This window comes from Stegostoma tigrinum, chromosome 28 (assembly GCF_030684315.1).
Source record: "Stegostoma tigrinum isolate sSteTig4 chromosome 28, sSteTig4.hap1, whole genome shotgun sequence".
In the NCBI taxonomy this organism is placed as follows: Eukaryota; Metazoa; Chordata; class Chondrichthyes; order Orectolobiformes; family Stegostomatidae; genus Stegostoma; species Stegostoma tigrinum.
Window position 1 is genome coordinate 31,175,979 of NC_081381.1, and position 20,926 is coordinate 31,196,904.

General features: G+C 42.0%; 1 protein-coding gene across 3 annotated transcripts in view; it reads left to right on the top strand.

The window, feature by feature from the left end:
- The window catches only part of ano11 (anoctamin 11), a 71,868-nt gene that overhangs the window by 18,907 nt on the left and 32,035 nt on the right, over nt 1-20,926 (top strand). For 2 of the 3 annotated variants that reach the window (XR_007250498.2, XM_048561658.2), the window contains exons 7-8: nt 16,286-16,382; nt 19,645-19,826. Coding sequence is in view for 2 of the 3 variants with exons in the window: in XM_048561658.2 (XP_048417615.1) it covers nt 16,286-16,382; nt 19,645-19,826 (279 nt within the window). In the remaining variant the exon portion in view is untranslated. Of the gene's footprint in view, nt 1-13,019; nt 13,608-16,285; nt 16,383-19,644; nt 19,827-20,926 lie in introns of those variants that run through there. The other variant, XM_048561660.2, reaches the window with a different exon arrangement.

Here is a 20,926-nt window from a genome sequence, read left to right on the forward strand (position 1 = left end):
CTATTGGAAGATAAACTGAGGATAATCAAAAATGTCCTGGCTCCCATGTCTGTGCAAGAGCTTCGGTCTTTCCTTGGGCTCGTGAATTACAGCATTGAGGTAGTATTAGCTCATAAGTGGCCCAATGGAGAGGACATCCAATACCATACGCATCAAGGGCATTGGCTAATGCAGAGTATAAATATACCCAGAGACTGAAGGTGGTTTTGGCCATCATATTTGGAGTCAGAAAGTTGCATCAATACTTTTATGGATGTAAACCTGTAATAATAATGCACACCAATGCTGCCAGGATGGCTTAAAGAGGATGAGACATTCCAACCCATAGCTTCAGGTCAAATTCAGTAGTGGGCTCTAATGCTAAATGTAAATGATTACAAGTAGGAATTCTGTCTGGGAGGCGAAGTAGAAAATGCAGATGCATTGAGCCATCTCCCATTTGGCAGAAACATCACCTGTGGTACAGTCACTGGAAGAGTCTGTAATGATTTTAAATTTTCTGGACACACTTCCCGTCACAGCTGACAATATCAGACTTTGGGCGCAGAAAGGTCTGGTCCTGGCAAAACTGAAACAGCTGGTGGTGATAGGGGAAACCAAAGAGCAGTCACAATCAGAAATGAAACCTTTTTGCACCTGGAGAGACCAGATCACAGTAGAGGACTGCATATTATTATGGGAAAAAGAGTGATTGTCCCTAGCAAAGATCGCCGCCAGATACTGGCTGAACTCCATCAGGTCATTCAGGGGTTCACAAAATGAAAATGTTCTAATGAGGTTATGTCTGGTGGCCAGGATTGGATGCGGACATAGCTGCAATGGTGGGGTCATGACCAGAGTGCCAACAAGGACAAAAATTACGGTCAGCAGCTCCCCCCACATTTGTAGGTGTGGCCAGGTAAACCCTGGACTTGGCCACATGTTGACTATGCAGGCCCTTTCATGGGCTCAATGCTCTTAGTCATTGTGGACACTCAATCAAAGTGGTTGGATCTGCATAGGAGTTCATTTGTCAAACACGGGGACATCAGGTATGACCAATGCTGTATAGAAGACTTGCTAAGTGAGAGAGACAGTTTACTTCAGGGGACAAAGTTTGGTGTAGGAGCCACGGGAATGGCCCTGCATAGGTAAGAGGCATGGTCAACGTGAGGCCAGACCCAGTGATGTATTACCTTCAGGCAGGTGCGACAGTCCTGAGCAAGTGGGCCATATGAAAGCTCCAAACTCACAAATGGTGCGGGAGCATAATGTGTCTGGCTCCTCGACAGCCTTTCGGACTGTTCTGGAACCTGTGGGTTTTCCTCTCCATCAAGCGTGCCTTAGAATCTGAGATGGACGTGGCCGATGTCACTGACTTGACACCTTTGCCACCTGAAGAGGAGAATGAATTTCTTCTGAGATGCTGCAGGCACAAGAGGCAAGCTGCTGTGTGTTAGGTGCCATCCGTGTCCGAGGCAGTGTTGGAGGAACCTGACCCAGTGCTAAAATGCCCCAGGAAGAGCTACTGGAAAAAGAACTGGCCTATGTTTTCGAACTGAGAGGGGGAGGAATGTAGTGATTGTAACAAGGTCAGCCAGGTGGACCTCATGGAGTATGAGTTCCCTGATTGGGGCTGTTGACCTAGACAAATATAAACAGAAGTGTTAGAGGCTCTGTTCACTCTGAGATCTAGCTTTGAGGAAGCTGGATCAGTGTCAAGGACTCTCCATTTGTAAATAAAGGGTGATTTGGTGACAGGATACCAGCCTCTCTGGAGTTATTTCAATCAATATTTTGGGGTTTACAGCCGACATAAACTATCATTGTTGTAAAAACTCATCTGGTTTGCTAATATCCTGATCCAGTCTGGTCTGGTCTGCATGTGACTCCAAGACCAGAGCCATGTGGTTGACTCTTAAATGCCCTCTGTGATGATCTAGCAGGTTACTCAGTTCAAGGGTGAGCAAGAAATGCTGAATGTGTCAGTGGTGCCCTGGTCCCATTAAAAAAAATCATAATATGACCAGAAGAGTATATCACTCTGCAGTGAGGAGCTCATCGCCTGACTTCCCAAAGGCTGTGTACATTTTTAAAGCAGTATGATGGAATACTTTTCATTTGCCAGGATACAAACAGTTCAGCGTGACACTCAAACTCAACATCATCCAATACAAAACAGCTGACTTGATTGGCACTCCCTTAACCTACTCAAACATCACTCCTTCCACAACTTTCACTCACCACTTTCACACAGAGTCACCAGTTATATCATTCTCAAGATGTGTTGAAGCAAAAACCAAAAAGACTGCAGATGCTGCAAATCAGGAACAAAAACAGAAATCACCTGGTCTGGCAGCATCTGTGAAGAAAAAGTCAGAGTTAAAGTTTTAGGTCCAATCACCCTTCCATGGAACTGATGGTAGCTGGGAAATGTCAGTTTATGTTCAGAAAATAGGGAGGGGGATGGAGTAGGGAATAAATGATAAAATAGAATAAAGTGATAAGATAAGAGAGAGAAGAGCAGTTGGATAGACAAAGGAGATGATAATGATCTGGCTGGGAGGGTGAATAACTGGACTGACCTATCTCCTTCCTAGCTCGCCACCTGCACTCACCTTTACTGGCTCCATCCCCGCCTCTTTGACGTGTCTGTCTCCTCTCCACCCATCTTCTCCTCTGTCCATCTTCTATCCACCTTCCCCTCTCTTCCTATTTATTTCAGAACCCCTTCCCCTCCCCCACTTCTGAAGAAGGGTCAAGGCCCAAAACGTCAGCCTTCCTGCTCTTCTGATACTGCTTGGCCTGCTGTGTTCATCCAGCTCTACACATTTGTTAATGGGGACTGTTGGTGACTAGCAATAGGTATTGTGTAATGGCAGGTTGTGTGATAACCAGGTTTGGTGTGTGGGGTAGAGGGCTGGGACAGGGGAGAATTTAGACCTTAAAATTATTGAACTCTATTGAGTCCGGAGGGCTGCAGGGTGCCCAAGCAGAAAATGAGGTGTTGTTCTTCCAGCTTGAACTGAGCTTTGCTGGAACACTGCAATAAACCAGAAACAGAGATGTTGATCAGGGAACAGCATGGTATGTTAAAGTAGCAGGCAACAAGTAGCTTAGGATCTTTTTGCAAGCAGAACATAAATGTTCTGGGAAGCAGTCACTCAGTCTATCCTTCGTTTCCCCAGTGTAGAAGAAACCACATTGTGAGCAACGAATGCAGTAGACTACATTGTAGGAAGTAGCAAGTCCAACTTCATATGGAAGGTTATGTTTGGGTCCCTCGATAGTGGGGAGGGAGGAGATAAATGGGCAGCTGTTGTACCTTCACCGGTTGCAGGAGAAGGTGCCGTGGGACTGTGGGAGTTGTTGGAGGTGAAGGAAGAGTGGAGCAGGGTGTCCTGGAGGTAATGGGAACTGCAGATGCTGGAGAATCCAGATAACAAAGTGTGGAGCTGGATGAACACAGCAGGCCAAGCAGCATTTTAGGAGCACAACAGCTGATGTTTCAGGCCTAGACCTGCAATAGTTAAGGGTCTAGGCCCAGAACATTGGCTTTTGTGCTCCCAAGATGCTGCTTAGCTTGCTGTGTTCATCCAGCTCCACACTTTGTGAGCAGCAGGCACCTCCAGGACAACAATGTGGTCTCTTCTACATAGGGGAAATGAAGCTTAGACTGGGTGGCCGCTTCGCAGAACATCTATGTTCTGCTTGCCAAAAAGACCCTGAGCTTCCAGTTGCCTGCCACTTTAACACACCACCCTGTTCTCCAGCCAAGGTATCTGTTTCTGGCTTGTTGCAGTGCTCCAGCAAAGCTCAGTACAAGCTGGAAGTACAACACCTCATTTTCCACTTGGGGACCTGCAGCCCTCTGGACTCAATATTGAGTTCAATAATTTTAGGGCCTAAACTCTCCCATGTCCTAGCCCCTCCCCACACACCAAGCCTTATTACTGCACAGCACTCCATTACATACTACCTAATGTTAGCTACTAACAGTCCACATTAACAACTATTCACCCTCCCAGCCAGATTGTTTACAACTCCCTTGTCTATCCAACTGCTCTTCTCTCTCTTTAGGTTCCATTCTATCATTTGCTCCTTACCCTATTCCCCACCCTGTTTTCTGAATATAAACTGATGTTTCCTCACCTACCATCAGTTCTGAGGAAGGGTCACCAGACCTAAAACATTAACCATGATTTTTTTCTTCATAGATGCTGCCAGATCTGCTGAGCTTTTGTAGTAACTTCTGTTTTTGTTCATGTGATGAAGCAACTTTGTATAGCACCTAAAGTTCACCTCCATGTCTCAATCTATCTTATCTTGGAACTATATCACTGTTGCTTTACCATCCCTTGGTCAAAAATCTGAAAATTTCTTCTAAGGAGCACTGGTAGTCTACCAACATCATATGGAAAGCATCATTTTAAGAAGGCAGCTCATCACCACCTTCTCAAGAACAGTCAGGATGAGCCAACAACTACAGGCCTTGTTAGTGACATTTGCATCCCATCATAAAACTTTTTCTCAAAACAACTATCCGTCCACATGAGAAATAAAGAGAGAAATTTACAAATATAGTCATGACCTTTCACTTATGTATTTCTTGAGGGAAGGAATCTCATGAAAATCAAATTCTATGTTCCCTTGCTGCTCCCCTGGTCATCTGGTAGGTGACAGTCGGCCTACAGGAGATAGTAGTCAGAGAAGAGCACTGGCTTGACATCGGTGGATCAGACAGAGAATGTTCAGGACACAAACAGGACATTTATTCTTTAATGGATAGACCCATCTGTCCATGACCACTGTATCTATGCTATGCTCAGTCTGCAGGGATGCTGAAGACATCATGCAGCTTGGTGACTTTAACTGTTTCCAAAAACAGTCGTGGAGTCCAGTTTGCTGTCAGCTCCTCCAGATCGCCCATCTGCATCAATGATGCAGTTCAAGTCTCCGGCCGGAATGACCAGCCTGGATGTTGCCAGCAACAGTGGGAGCTGTTGCAGAATGGCCAACTGCTCATGCTTTACCACCGGGGTGCACAGATTAACTAGTCCCAGGGGACCGTTTTTGTAGATAACATCTGCTATGAGGAGGCACCCACCTACCTTCAGAGATGATGAAATTACTGATGATGAAGGGTAATTGCTTCCCCCGACCAAATTGAAGGCCCGTAGGCACACAAGCTGCAGCATTCCCTGTAGCTGCTGACGTGCAGTCCCCTGCATTCCTCCAGAACCCAGAGGTCTGCTTTGACATTGGCCAGGTGAACTAACAAGAAAAGGCGTCGCGTAGTAGATTTAATGCTATGTAATTTTAAAACCTGTTTTGAGATTTTATAAAATTACCCATACACCCAATGTCCATTCACCTGCAGTCTTGTCACTGGGAGGAGTTCCTGCATCCCAGTTCCTCCCTCGAGGAATTGCCCTGATCTAATATCTTCAGAACAAGAACAGAGCTAGGAAGGTCCTGTTCAGAGTCTGAGAGAGGGGCTGTCGTGCTCTGCTCCTCGTTCACAGCAACGCTGCTCCCGGTTGCCTGGAGCTGTGATACAGTGGGTACCCTTTTGTTCCTGATGGCTGGAAATTGGGTTTCACCGGCCCTTCACTATATCCACCATTTCCAGGTTGGGGTTTGCTCCTCTCCTTCTCCCCTGTGGTGCTGAGCCTCTTTTCTTGTTGGTGGTCATCTCTCCACACCTCTTCATTGACAGAGGAGTTGTTGGTGGGCCCATCAGCTGCCTCTTTCCATTTTACTGTGGGCCAGTGGGGGCCCGATATGTTTCACTTTTCCAGCTGTTTCTCACCGGTATTCGTTCCCCTGCCTCCTTCACTTCCTGTTCCTTTGTTGACTCCATCTGTTCAGGTGAGTTGGTTGCTGTGCCTCTGTGCTGGCTACCTTTTTATCCTCCCTGGCCTGTCCCTCCTTCTGGATGCCCTTTGTTTCAGTTTTCTTGCTTGAGGATGCATCTTATTGCCTTTGGGGTCCATGGCTCATGTTACCTCTTCTTGCCATCTGAGCATATGTGGCACCTCCTCTCCTGTCTTGGGCAGGCCTTGTGCAGGTGATGTGCTTCTCCACACAATGTGCAGCTGTTAGACTTCTTGCAGTCCTTAGTCAAACGGCTGTCCTGTTTGCAAGGGTCACTTTGTAGTCTGCTGCCATGTGCCCTGATTTCCTGTAGGTTCAGCACACCAGGCTGGTTTGCATATGTCAGGTAGCCTTGGCTCCTTCCAATTGTGAAGCTGGGGGACGTGTGGAAGATATTCCCACTATCATCCAGCTTCAGGGTCACCTCCACCTGTCGCTTGTCAGTCCAGATTCCGAAAGTGCCCACTAAGCTGCTGCTGCCTCCTTCAAGCTGAATGCACCTTCCCAGTAAGGTCAGAACATCTGCCGAGACAAGGCGGGGGCATTGTTCAAATGATTGGAACAATCCAGCTCCTCTGCACAGGGAGATAGAGCAATGGTGCTGCAGACAAGATGGGGAAGGGACCCTCACCTCCTTTCTCCTCAGATATCTTCAGGAGACACTTTGCTACACCCTGACTGTATCGTAGAGCCCTGGCCTGAGGTGCAGACACAAGCAGAGGCTCTGGTTGACTGGTCACTGGATTGGCATTATGCTGAAGTCAGCATAAAGGCTCCACCAGCTGCAACTCAGTTCAACTGATGATCCTCCAAATTCCGCTCTCAATTGTGATCCAGCAAAGATCTCAAGATCTTATTAGAAGCTGCTCAGCTCAGACTTGTCCTGCTAAGAAACACCTTCATGATCATGGTATCTCCCCTGCAAGGTAAACTGGAGATGTGTGACAGCATTCTTCAGCAGTGCCTCATGAAAACTAAGGCCATTTCCAACTTTGTTTGTATCCAAGGTTCTTTAGGTTCTCTATCATTTAACAGACTGTGACAGAAACTTTATTTCCAAGTAATAGTGCAGGAAAGTTGCTACTAAGGTGCCACTATTTATTGTACTGCTGACTCTGCTGCAGGTATCTTCAATGGATTATAACATATTCTATTTACATTTTTTCTTTTATTTATGCGTATTGCAATATCATCATCCTGACATACTTAAATTAACATAGAGACTATTGGTCAGTATATAGTTCAACTGCTCCTTGAGTTCTATGCATCAGGAAGATGCCAAGATGCATCATAGTCTGGGACAGCTGCTGAGTGATTTAACTGAATTTTGTATTCCCAAGCCAGCAAGTGAAAAGTCAGTAACCTCTGATGGAAGTTCTGTCTGTGGATGTTGAGAGAGGGTATGAGCAGGCCCAGTTCTGATATCGCTTCCCTTGTGTCAAATAAGGCATGCATAGTAAAGAATACCCACTTGTGTTACCACCTGGCGCCCTGGACCTGCCTCCAACCAACAGTGCAGAAACGAACATAACCCATCAAGGGATGGTGAAAACCAGTTGAATGTAAATATCCTGCGTAGGGAAGATGCAGGGAACTATTTTAAAATGCTCAGAGAACCAGTGAGGACACAGTAGGCCAAATGACCCCTTTTTGTACTATAACAATTCTGTGATTCTGTGAATGTTGGCTGGTTACAGTTTTTAATACCGAATCTCCATAGATAAGTCACTATCTACTCAGACATTCAAATTTATAAATTCTAAGCTAGAATATCATGGATTCAAATCCTGCTGCAATAACATAGACATACATTCTGGGCTGACACTTCAGTGTCAAGCTGAGTGGTCTTTGGATTTGCACACAGTTGGATAGCTAGTGAAGAGTGAATATTAACATGGAAAAGCCCGCATCACCTCTGCAGAAAACATTAACCTTTGACCCCAAACTTATTATCTTTTTTAAAACACTAATTCAAGCCTGCATTTGTTTCTACACTTTTTATATAAACACAAATTGATTAAATAAATATAGTTATTAATATGATTTTACAAAAATATAAACCATAAGACCATAAGAAGTATGAACAGGATAAGGCTGTCAGCTTCTTGAGCCTGCTACCCAGTCATGTGTGATCTGATATTCCTCATTGTCAACTTTCCTGCCCTTTCCATAACCTTTTATTCCCCTACTGATCAAGAATCTATCTATTTTATCCTTAAATATATCAAATGACTCTGCCCCTACAGCTGTATGTGGCAAGGAGTTCTAAAAACTATCAACTGAATTCTTCCTCATCTCCATCTTAATTTGGTGCTCCTTTATTCTAAGACTATGCCCTCTGCTCTTTGACTCTCCCATGAGGAGAATAATTATCTCAATATTTACTCTGTCAAGCCCCTTAAGAATCCTACTTGTTTCAATAAGATAACCTATCATTCTAATAAAATTCAGTAAGTGGAGTCCTAGCCAGTTTAATCTTTGCTCATAGACAATCTGGGATCAAGACTGCTCAAAATTTAGCTATAGTATATTCATTTCCTTGCTCCAAGCCCTCAATATACATTATAAACATTTGTAATCTCAGTATTGATCCCAGTGGATCCCCACTGCTCATAGGTCGCGAACCTGGAGAAGAACCACTATCCCTATTTGCTGTTTCTGCTCATGAGCTAATTCTCTATCCATGCTAGTATGCTACCTCCAAAATCTTGGGTTCTTATGACTTAATCTTTTGTGAGGTATGTTGTCAAACACCTTCTGGAAGTCCAAATACAACACATCTACTTGTTCCCCTCTATCCACTTTGGTTGAGACTTCCTCAAAAAACTCTTTTTTTTTATAAAAGACACAATTCTCCTTCCATGAAGACATGCTGACACTACTTGATTAGATTATGATTTTCCAAACGTTCAATATTACTTCCTCAATAATTGATTTTAATACTTTTCCAACAATAGATGTTAAGCTGATCGGCCTACAGTTGGCCACCTTTTGCTTCCCTTTTTGAATAGGGCTGTCACATTAGCAGTTTTCCTATCTTCTGGTACTTCTCAAGAATCCAGTGGTTTTTGGAAAATTACAATTATTGCATTCAGTATTTCTGTAGTTACTTTGTTTAGGACCCTAGGATATAAACTATCAGGACCAGGAGACCTATCTGCCTTTAACCCCATTAGAATGCCCAATTCTACTTCTTTAGTGATGGTGATAGTACTTTAATCCTCCCCCATATTCTTTTATATGAATGGAATATTTGAAATATCTTCCACCATAAAGACTGATGCAAAATATCTGTTTCACACTTGTATCATTTCTTTGTTCCCCAAAACTGTCTCCTCAGATTCATTTTATAAGGGTTTTTTTTTCACTTTACCTTTTATATATTTTAAAGGAGCGCTTACTGTCAGTTTTTATGTTCCTCACTAATTTGCCCTCACAGTTTATTTTCTCTGTCTATATTATATTTTTGGCCCACCTTTGCTGGCTTATAGAACATAGAACATAGAACAATACAGTGCAGAACAGGACCTTCAGCCCTCGATATTGCACTGACCTGTGAACTAATCTAAGCCCCTCCCCCTACACTATCCCATCATTATCCATATGCTTATCCAAGGACTGTTTAAATGCCCCTAATGTGGCTGAGTTAACTACATTGGCAGGCAGGGTGTTCCACACCCTTACCACTCTCTGAGTAAAGAACCTGCCTCTGACATCTGTCTTAAATCTATCCCCCCATCAATTTGTAGCTATGCCCCCTTGTATAAGCTGAAGTCATCATCCTCAGAAAAAGACTCTCACTGTCCACCCTATCTAATCCTCTGATCATCTTGTATGTCTCTATTAAATCCCCTCTTAGCCTCCTTCTCTCCAACGAGAACAGACCCAAGTCCCTCAGCCTTTCTTCATAGGGCCTGCGCTCCAGACCAGGCAAATCTCCTGGTAAAAACCTGGTAAATCTCCTCTGCACCTTTTCCAATGCTTCCACTTCCTTCCTGTAATGGGGTGACCAGAATTGCATGCAATATTCCAAATGAGGCACACTAGCGTTTTGTACAGTTGCAGAATGACATCACGGCTCCGGAACTCAATCCCTCTACCAATAAAACCTAAAACACCGTAAGCCTTCTTAACAGCACTATCAACCTGGGTGGCAACTTTCAGGGATCTATGCACGTGGACACCAAGATCCCTCTGCACATCCACACTACAAAGAATCTTTCCATTGACCCGGTATTCTGCCTTCCAATTATTCCTCCCAAAGTGAATCTCCTCACATTTATCCGTACTAAACTCCATTTGCCACCTTTCGGCCCAATTCTGCAGTTTATCTAAGTCTCCCTGCAACATTCTTCCGCACTGTCCACCACTCCACTGACTTTAGTGTCATCTGCAAACTTACTAACCCATCCACCAATGCTTGCGTCCAAGTCATTTATAGTTCAAGAAGGCAGCTCACCACCATCTTCCCAAGGGCAACTAAGGACAGGCAAGAAATACTGGCCCAGCCAGCAAAACCCACATCTGACAAATGAATAATTAAAAAAAAGCCCCTGGGATAACTCCCTAACTCATCCTCGACCAATGAAATTGAATTAGCTTTACTGTCATACGCACTCAAATGCGTGTAGTGAAAAGTTTGCAATGTTGCTGCTTAAGGCACTATCCCAGGTACAAGATACCTGGGTAGAGATACTTCAGATTTTGGTACAAAATTGAAAGAAAAATACAGTCCAAAATAAGAATTAAAAAAGGAAAAAGATGTATTCGAATTAGAGTCCTTTTCACCCAGCTCTGTGCCAACTGGGCCAATTTTTCCAGACTTTGCCTCCAGCAAAGACTTGTTGTAGGATGAAGGTCAAATCAATCAAATAATGTGACAATATAGAGACAGACCACTCAAATTAACGTCCCAACCTCTGTAGCATACCATAGGAAAATTAAATCTTCAAAGACCCCCAAAATGGACTCCAATGGCTCTTAACTAGGCTTTTTGAATAACCAATCCCAGACTTCTTGAATGTCAATTTCAGATGCTGCGTTTGTAGCTTAAACAAAGATTTAACAATTTATTAACAATAAAGTAACTTTAGCAGAGCAAAATTAAACATCAAAGTATTCTAATTAATGTCTATCATTTGAACCCAACAACATTTTCATACAACCCCATTCACGCCAGAGACAGGCTTCTGAATTTATCTCAGTCTTTGGCTTCCTTAAATGCTTTTCCTTTCAACTTAATACTCTCCTTAACTTACTTGGTTAACCACGATTGATTCATCCTTCTATTAGGATCTCTCCTCTTTACTAGGGTATATTTTTTTCTGAGAGTCTTGAATAACATCCTTAAATGTTTGCCACTGTTTGCTTACTGTCATTCCTGCTAATCTATCTGCCCAGTTCACTTTAGCTAAGTCTATTCTTATTTTATTGTAATTCCCTTAATTTTGGTTAATCACAGTTGTTTCCCAACTCATGTTTCTCACTCTTGAACTGAGTATTAATTTCTATAATTTCGCCATTTCCTTGGGGATCTTTTACTTAGAGGTAATTTATTAAACCTGCTTCATTACCCATTACCAGATCCAAGGAAGCCCATGCTCCCTGGTTGGCTTCAAAACATTTTGCTGTAGGAAACTGTCCCTACTTCATTCTGTGAATTCATTGTCTTAGCTACCTTTTCCAATTTGATTAACCCAATCAACATGAAGATTAAAGATGCCCATAATTTTTGCTCTATTCTTTTTACACGTTCCTATTATTTGTTGATTTATATCGTTTTCTGTGGCTACTGTTTGGAATCTGTACATTACTCCTACCAATGTTTTCTTTCCCTTGCTGTTTTTTTACCTCCATCCAAATAGACTGTACATCATTTGAGCCTAGACCATCTCTCTCAACTGTTCTTATTTCTATCACTTATTAACAGTGCTAACTCACCAATGCTTCCATCCGTGCTGTTTCTCTGAAAATTTCATGTATCCCTGAATGTTAAGTTTCCAGTTTTGATTTCCATGTAACCATGATTCTGTAATAGCTATGAGATCATATTCATTTACCAATTTATGCCATCGGTTTGTCTATCTTATTCTGAATGTTTCATGCATTAAGATACAAAGCCCTTAAGTTTATTCTGTTACTGCATTTCCCTACACTTTTATGATTCTTTGGTACAATAAAACATTTACATATTCTGTCCCTTCCTTTTATTTTCTGGTAACAATCAGCCACATCTCTAACATGCAGTTTTACCTTCTCCCTTACCTTTCATTTTCTAATTTTGTGCAAGTGAATCCTGCCCCACACTATTTAATTTAAAGCCTTGCCTACCACCCTAGTTGTGCAATTCACCAGAATACATAGATGACTTGTCATGTAGGAAATAATATTGGTAAATTACACAGAAGAAAATAGAAATCCAAGCATAGATTGTATGCATGTGAATAGATATCCAGAAATAAATTGCACAGAGAATAATAGACATCCAAGCATAAATTACTCATTTTCTAAATTATTTCATGGGATGTGGGCTTGACTGGTTAGGCCAGCATTTATTATCATTCCCTAATTGCCCTTGAGAAGTTGGTGGTGAACCACCTTCTTAATCTGCTGTAGGCACTCCCACAGTGCTGTTAGAAATGAAGTCCCAGGACTTTGATACAGCAATGATGAAGGATCGTTAGTATAGTTCCAAGTTGGGATGCTCTGTGGCTTGGAGGGAAAGTTTCAGGTTCCTGTGTTCTCATGAATCTGCTACGCTTGTCTTTCTAGGTTGTAAATAGTAAATATGGTGGATTACACAGCAACACATGTACATTTACACAGAATGGTAAGTTAAACAGTGTTAAACACTGGAGAATGAGTTATACTAAGAATGATGGGCACCTATGCATGAGCTACTCAGAATAATGAATGTGCTGGTAAGTTACACATGAAACAAATGGGCACTGAGGGTTAATAGTATATATATTTATGTGACTGCTCTTTTATACAGTTCTAGAAGTCTGCAGAAGGGGTCTCTGACAAGATATGCATATGAAATAACAAAAGAAGTGAAATGGCTGACAAGTGATGCAATATTGAGGATGTCAGTCTCATTTCATAAATTGAAATGCACAATAGTGCATCTGCCTCGTTCATTCTTTGCAGAAGGCAGTCTTTCTTCAGCTCTATTGTGTCTCCTCCCCCTTTGTATGCTGCATGTTTACATTATGTTATTAATATTTAATTAGTGCCCAGGAAGCAGCTACCCTTGAATATTTTTTATTTGAGTACATTGAAGAGGAAAAGCAGCATTGCAATGGCAGATTTTGAGGCCAGAACTGCGTTAAATCTGTAGGTTGAGGGCCCCAGAGGTTTTTCTAAAATAAACAATGTAAACGGGAATGCTGAAGACTTAATGCAGTTCATTGCGCCTGTGCACAGCACATCTGTATGAGCAGCAAATGAATCCACTGTTGCATTGAATGTCAGAGGCAGATATATGGCTGTAAAATGCTGAAGTCTCGTTTCAATAAAAGAGCTGAAGTTCTCCTCTCTGACTAGAAGCATTGGAAAGGGTCTGCGTGCTACAGTGGTTTTCTCTCATGGCCATGTTTGATGTGCTGTGAGATTGAAAGATGCTGCAGAGCGAGAGCTTTGAGGCTCAGGAGAATCGTAATGTGCTGATGTATTTAGAAAAGGATACATCTCGTGTTTTGATGGATACTTATGGAAGTGTTCAGAATGGGGGCTACCGCTCTACCATCTATGTAAGTTGTCTTGTTTATTCTGGTACTAATTATAATTATGCTAACTGTCCTGTTTCTCAGTGCTTGAAATAACCTCGTGCAGACAAAACTTTTGAATTGAAAATGGTTGAGGTTACCTTCTAGATAAAATCAGCTAATTGACTGTACTTTAAAATAATTTATTTCAATGCAACAATTTTGATAATTTGAGAGGAAATATAGCAGATACCCTCCAGTGCTGCTGTTGCATTCATGTATTCAGTAAGGTTCAGAAAAAAAATTACCTTTTTACAGCCATGTTTATGCTGTATGTCACTGTTTTAAGGTATCATGTTTATGCCTAAAAAAAAGCCTTTTTAAATTTGCAGCTAATTTACAGGAGACTCTCCCACCCCCATCCCCTGACTCCCTGTAATTAAATTAATCAGCTACATATTCTACATAGTCAGGAATTTTCCATTCTGGCATATAAAATCCCCCTCTTCCTTTTCAAACAATATCAATATCTCTGGCTGAGGCAGGGTAGAAGCTCATCTTGCCTAACATCAACTCAAATGGTATAGAGACCTTTTAATTTCATCCTCGGTCACAAGAATTTAAGGGGTCTGTAGTGTTGGGCTGTGGCTTAGTAATAGGCCTCTTGCTTAGAAGCTGTTAGATTCAAGTCCAACTCTACACAGTTGAACATAGATTCCAGATTGACACGTGCTATCTTTCAACTCAGACATTGAACTGAGGCCTCATTTGTCCTTTTAGATGAGCACTAAATATCTCACAGCACTATTTTGAAGTTTGGTAGGATAGATGTATTCAATATTCTGGCCAATTTCGATGCCTTAACCATAATCACTTAAAAAAAATTTCTAGATGTTAACATATCTCAATTTATGTGACTTGCTATGTAAAAATTGTTGCCATGGCTTCCTACCGAAAAATATTGACAATGCTGCTAATATATTTCATTGGCTACAATGTGTTTTGGGATTTACTGACACTGTGAAAGGTATATATCAGTAATTTTGGGATACAATAAAATATATACTCCCATCTCTTGTGTCCCAGATGAATAGATACATGTTTCAATATGCGTATTTAGCTGAAGACTGTATAACCATGTTCAGTCTCATTTTAACATGTAGTTTGCAACACGTGGTATTGATTAGCAGTCAACAGCAGGAACCTGGGCTTGTTTTGCTCCTCACTTATCTGCAACCCTTGGACAAACCCTGGACCTCTGGAGTGTGCAGTAAATTTTGTTGCAGAGTCTGAATCCATTGTTTTGAGAGTAAGGAAAGGCTGTGATTAAATCCAATATGTTAAAAAGGCCTAGACCCTCCATCAACGTCAACCTTCCTGCTCTTATGATGCTGCTTGGCCTGCTATGTTCATCCAGCTCTAGACCTTGTTATCCCGGATTCTCCAGCATCTGCAGTTCCTATTATCTAAGTTAAAAAGGGAGCTAGATTAGCTCCTGGCAGACCACTGCATTCAAAAAGGTGGTGGACTATGAAGTAATATAAATTAAAATTATTGTTTCCTGGACTAGTTTTGATTGTTTAAGTATTTTGGAGAATGATTTTCCATATTGTTTCTTCTGAACTTACACTTATTTTTAAATCTGGATTTTTATAGAACGATATCAAATTATTAGTGTGCTGGAGGATATTGTAAATTATGACATAAAAGGCATTATGGCTCTATGGGACATATTAGTTGACCAGCTCCTCTTTTCTTGTCTATCAGTTATTTATATTTGTATGTTCTTTCTGAGCCGGGGTATCCAGACCCTTGGCATTTACCCTTTCCGAATATTGGAGCCAAACCTTGGTTTTTTTAGTATGTAAGCCTCAGTAATTGCCCAGTGCCACGAAAACCATGTTGTACTGGGAATGTGGTAAAGGTGGGTTTGTGGTGCATTTTAGGTGCAAATGTGTGTGGCTTTTTGTGATTGTAATGATTGATATCTGTGTTCAATGATTAATGCCTCTGCTTGCCCATGCTCATTGGCAATAACTGAATTCATTGCTTAGCATGGTGGTTTGCTGGTGTTTGCTATTTAAATGACTGCTTGCTTATGTTGCCTGTGGTCACTGGGTGATGACCTTCTCACTTGTTAATCCTCACACTTCTACTTCTACCTGAGTTCAGTAGTTAATGGCCACCATTTACTAGTTCATAGAATCCCAACAATGTGGAAACAGGACTTTTGGTCCATCAAGTCCACCCAGATCCATCCACCTAATCTACATATCCCCAAACACTACGAGCAATTCAGCATCACCAATTCATCTACTCTGCACGTCTTTGGACTGTGGCAGGGAAACCCATGCAGACATGGAGAGAACAAGCAAACTCCAACGGACATGGAGAGAACAAGCAAACTCCACATGGAGAGTTGCCCGAGGCTGGAATCGAACCTGGATCCCTGGTGCTGTGAGGCAGCAATGCTAACCACTGAGCCACTGTGTCGCCCCTTTAAACAAAGGCTGACATGATCAGGAAGTGCTCACTTTGCTGAAACCCAGGATTGAACTAGGGACTTTTAGCTCTTCAGTCTAATGCTCTCCCAACGGAGCTATTTTGGCTGGCAAATAGCTGGGAGTTGAAGTCTCTATTTTCACTGGTTGAGACATTTTTAAGTTCATGTCCATGTTGTTTGCTGTGTTAAGTAATTAAGTCCATCTGTTGTTATATTGTAGGGGGATGACAATGATGAAGACTTGTGTATTAATTCCAACAGTGGTTACAGCCCTGACCACAGAGGGAACTATTTCAGTGATGGGACAACAAAAGTTGGTGAGCACCCCACCTCTGTCCTGCTTGTCACTGTGTCTTGGTTCATATGATTCACTTTCGAGTCTCATCATGACGTTTTTCTTTAGTCTGTAAGCTTTTTAATTCCTTACATTATTATCATGAGAGTAAAAAATAGGTGGTTGAATATGTGTATTTTGTATCTCTAGCAGAAAGGTCTAGCATTCTCCTATACCCAGGTTGGTTTGCATACTTGAAACAAATGGTGATTTATGACAGAATCTCTCATTCCAGGCAGCCTATGTTTTTTTTCTGGAAAATGCAAGTTACAAAGAAAGGGAGCTCTCTGTGACCAGCAGGGTGCACTAATATACAGTTAGTTATGTCAAGCAAATGAATTTTCGCAAGTTCTCTTGCCACTCCACTGTAACATTGGGAAGAGCCATGGCAACCCTGAGAAAATAGTGGGCAAGCAACATAACACCTGTAGAAGTTCACCACAAATATTTAAAAAGCAATTTTGCACTTGTCATTACATCTCAAATGGCTTACAACGCAAAGGAATTGCAGACCAACATGAACATGCTGCATAAAGCTGACTCTACCAGCCTTCAAGGCCTGCTTCTAAAGAACCAAGCCATTGTGTCCAAAACTACCTCTCCCTGCAGGTTCTGTTCTCTCAGCTCTCCACTGACAGTGCCAAAAGCTTCGTTAAAGGAAGAGGTAAAGGGTGTGCTCAAGGCTACCTTAAAGCACAGAGGTATTGTCACCAATGACTGGGAGGAGAAAGCTGCCAACCATTTGGCATGGCACTTCCTGACCCATCAAAGTTCAAGTTCCTTCAACCAAGGCTTACTGAGTTGACTCCAACGTGGATTGTGAGAGGAAAGGGAAGAAACCGTCCTGAGTGGTGACATTCATTCCCCCACGCTGCAACATACCCCACTGCCAAAAAAACATACAGATTCAAAGGTCAAATGCTCAGTTATCCGAACACTGGCCTAGCTTATAGATGTCATGCTCAATTTAAAGGGACCTCCACCAACATAGATGTAGAAATCTGATTTGTTGAGCAAGAAGCAAAATTCAGAATGGAACGGAATAAAGCAACAAGGTTGAGTTTCCATGTGTACATTCCACTGCCACCTTTACCCAATCAATTTTTTTAATTCTAAAGGATGTACATTGAAGTCTCAGTCTGGGACCTGAGTGTAATCTAACTGACACTCTTATGTTGTGCTGAGGGAGTGCTGCATTGTCAGTCATTATTCTTTTTAGATGAGAGTTTCAAAGGGATGTTAGATATTGCTCAGGACCATTCAAAGGAGAGCAGGGAGTTCTCTTAGCATCCTGACTAACATTCCTCCCTCAAACACCAAAATAGTGATTCAAATTATTGCTGGTATGGGATCTTGCAATGTGCAAAATGACTGCATATTTTATTTGAACAGCACAAGTAAGTCAGTGTATCTGAAGCTGCTTGAGGTATTTCTGACAGATCTGGTTCACATGAGGGTAAGTTCAGAGAATAATGCAGTTTTATGGGATTCATATTTGATGTTTTTTGGATATTTCCATGATTTGGTCAAACTGGAGCTTTTGCCAGTTCTTGTTACAAATCTAACAACATCATCTTATATTTTCACGGCTTGCAAATCATCTCTCAGTACTCCTAAGTTCAGACAGATCAGGCTCTAGTGGAACTAGCAGAGATTGGGGTGGTTTAGGCAGGCAGAGGTTTAGGATGGTGGAGGAGTAGGACACTCCAACTGGAGCTCCTCTGCTCTTTCTGTTTATTTCCCATTTTCTTCTCTTTCTTCCCCGCTTTTTGCTGTTTCCCCCCCTGGTGCTTGCCTCCCCTGTGGCAGGTCTGAGCCTGAGCTCCCAGCAGCTTGTTGTGGGTCCCAGCCTGGTCTCTTGGTGGCTCATGGTGGGTGACTTGTAGCAAATCCCAGCCTGGTCCCGTGATGGTGTGGTGACTCTTAACCTGGCCTTTCAGTGGCTCGTGGCGGATCTTGCTTTGTACCTAAGTATTTTTTTAACCTAGGTGCCATGTGTGGTGACATTATACACTTTTCACTGTACTCCTGTACTTCTGTACTTGAGTACGTAAAATCATAGAATCCCTACAGTATGTAAACAGGCCATTCAGCCCAAGAAGTCCACATGGACCCACCGAAGACCATCTCACCCCCATAACCAATCTCCTCCCCCTTTATTTCCCATGTCTAACCCACCTAACCTAAACATCCTTGGGCACTATGGGCAATTTAGCACGGCCAATCCACCCACCCCGCACATCTTTGGACTGTGGGATGAAACTGGAGCACCCGGAGGAAACCCACGCAGACACAAGGAGAATGTGCAAACTCCACACAGACAGCCACCCGAGGGTAGAAGCAAACCCGGGTCCCTGGTGCTGTGAGGCAGCAGTGCTAACCACTGAGCCACCGTGCCGTCCTTAAGTACACGTGACAATAAAATCTAAAATCTAAATTTACATGATAATGAAAGATGCAGTGAAGTAGATCAGTTAAAATGAGAAATTTGAAGGTGCAGAGAGATGTTGTTATGGAAGATTGAATTTTAGAGAGCCTTCCACTATGTAGGGAAAAGATAGCTGAATGCTAGGCCACCGAAGTAGTTGAGGGAGCAGAGCCTGCACAGTAAACCAGCAATGTAATAGGGGAGGACACAGGAAAAGAAGTTGAGAAAGTTGCACTAGGGACAGAGAAGGAGGGATAAACCTACAGGGAACTTTGAAGATGAGGAGTCTTAAGACATTGAGATCAGGGTACGTGTAGCTAAAGGAGGTTAGCCAGGACAGAATTGGTAGAAAGTGGAATGTTGTGGAAGTGAAGCTCTGGATCAAATAGAGTTTATGAGGGATAAAACAGGTGGGATTATGGAAGAGTCGAGCCTATTGATGACAAAAGCTCAAGTAAGCGATTAAGTATTTTGGGGATTAGATGGGAAGGTGTGAAAGTAGAAAATCTTGTGATGTGGATACGCATGTGCACATGGCAAGTGCCAAATAGCTGCAAGTCTTACTCAGTTAAATTCCAAAGATCTGTAAATCCCATGGGATACTGTTGATAAATATTCAGGAATGCCATGGTAATACTGTTGAAGCACTGTCACTTAATTGTTACTGATGGCTGGATTCTGAAAAGTATTTGCCAGGTGTTTCTTAGTACAGTCAGACAGTGTGGTCTTGCAACTGGTGCCGTGTTTATGGTTTATGTTCATCGCTGATAAGGAGCACATGTTAGCGTGTATCTGACTATGATTTTCTTCATTACAGATTTTGTGCTTGTTTGGGAGGTGAAAAAGAAAAGGTCAAAAAGGCAGAAAGTGAGGTCCTCATATCAGGAAATGGAAAGAGAAGAAAAAGATCCAACAAAAATGAACTTGTACAACAGACATGAAAAATGGAGAAACAAATTTGTGAAAAATTTACAGAATGCAGGGCTTTTGATGGAGAAGGTGAGGGAATTCCTACCTACAAGCAATATTCTGTACCCGCAAAAGGAAATTGTTCAGTGTCAGGAGATCAACAGCAGTACTCTAGTTCTGGGTTGTTCAGCCCAAGGAGCCAATCTGAATCACTTTCTGATTTCAAACTGCTGAAGCAAACAAATTTGGAGCAGCAATAGGCCATTCAAACCCTTGAGACTGCTCTGCCATTTGATAAGATCATAGTTGATTTGATCACTCTACATTCCTATCTATCCCCATTAAAATTTGACCCAGTTGCTTACTAGAAATCTATCTTTTCTTCAAAATGTTCAGAAAGTTGGCTTCCACCAACTTTGAGCAGGCAAGTGTCAAAGATTCACGACCCCACGTGAGAACAAAGACTCATCTTTGATTTGAATGGGTGACCCTTCATTTTTAACAGTGGCCCCTCATCCTTGCTTCTCCCACAAGAAAAGACATTCTTTCCATGTCCACCCTGCCAAGACATCTCAGAATCTAATACTTTCAATATATTCAGTATCTAATACCTTGATGCCATCTGATTTAAAAAAAGACTTTTCTCAAGAGTCCAAATGGCAGAACCATCTGATCTCTCAATGAGGAATAAAGTAAACTTATGACTGTGCCACCATAATTCAGGACAAGGAATGCAGTATTGCTGGGAGTGGAAGATACATTCTCTGAGCTACTCTGAAATAAAGTTGAGAATCTAGTTCAAAAGATATCTAAAGAGATTCAATTTGCAGTAACTTGTGCTAAATAAAATTTAATGCTTAGGATTTTAGTACTTTGGGATTTTATTTCTGGATAGATTATATGGACCACGTCCTATTATTAATAAAAATTGGAGTCATCTGGTGGGAATTTAAGTGTGACTCTCAAGTAAGTCCCTGATACTTTCTTCAGTCACATACTTGCAAATTATTGGATAAACTCAATGATCTCACAATCCAGGTGAGCAGAAGTGCTCAAAACAGATGGGTTGGAAAAGTTCTGATTCTCTACTCCATACTCTCCTTGAGTAGGTCAATAAACACAGATCAGAGATTTAAAATAATTGGTAAAGAATCAGAGGGAAAATGAAAAATATCTTCACACACAGTTTG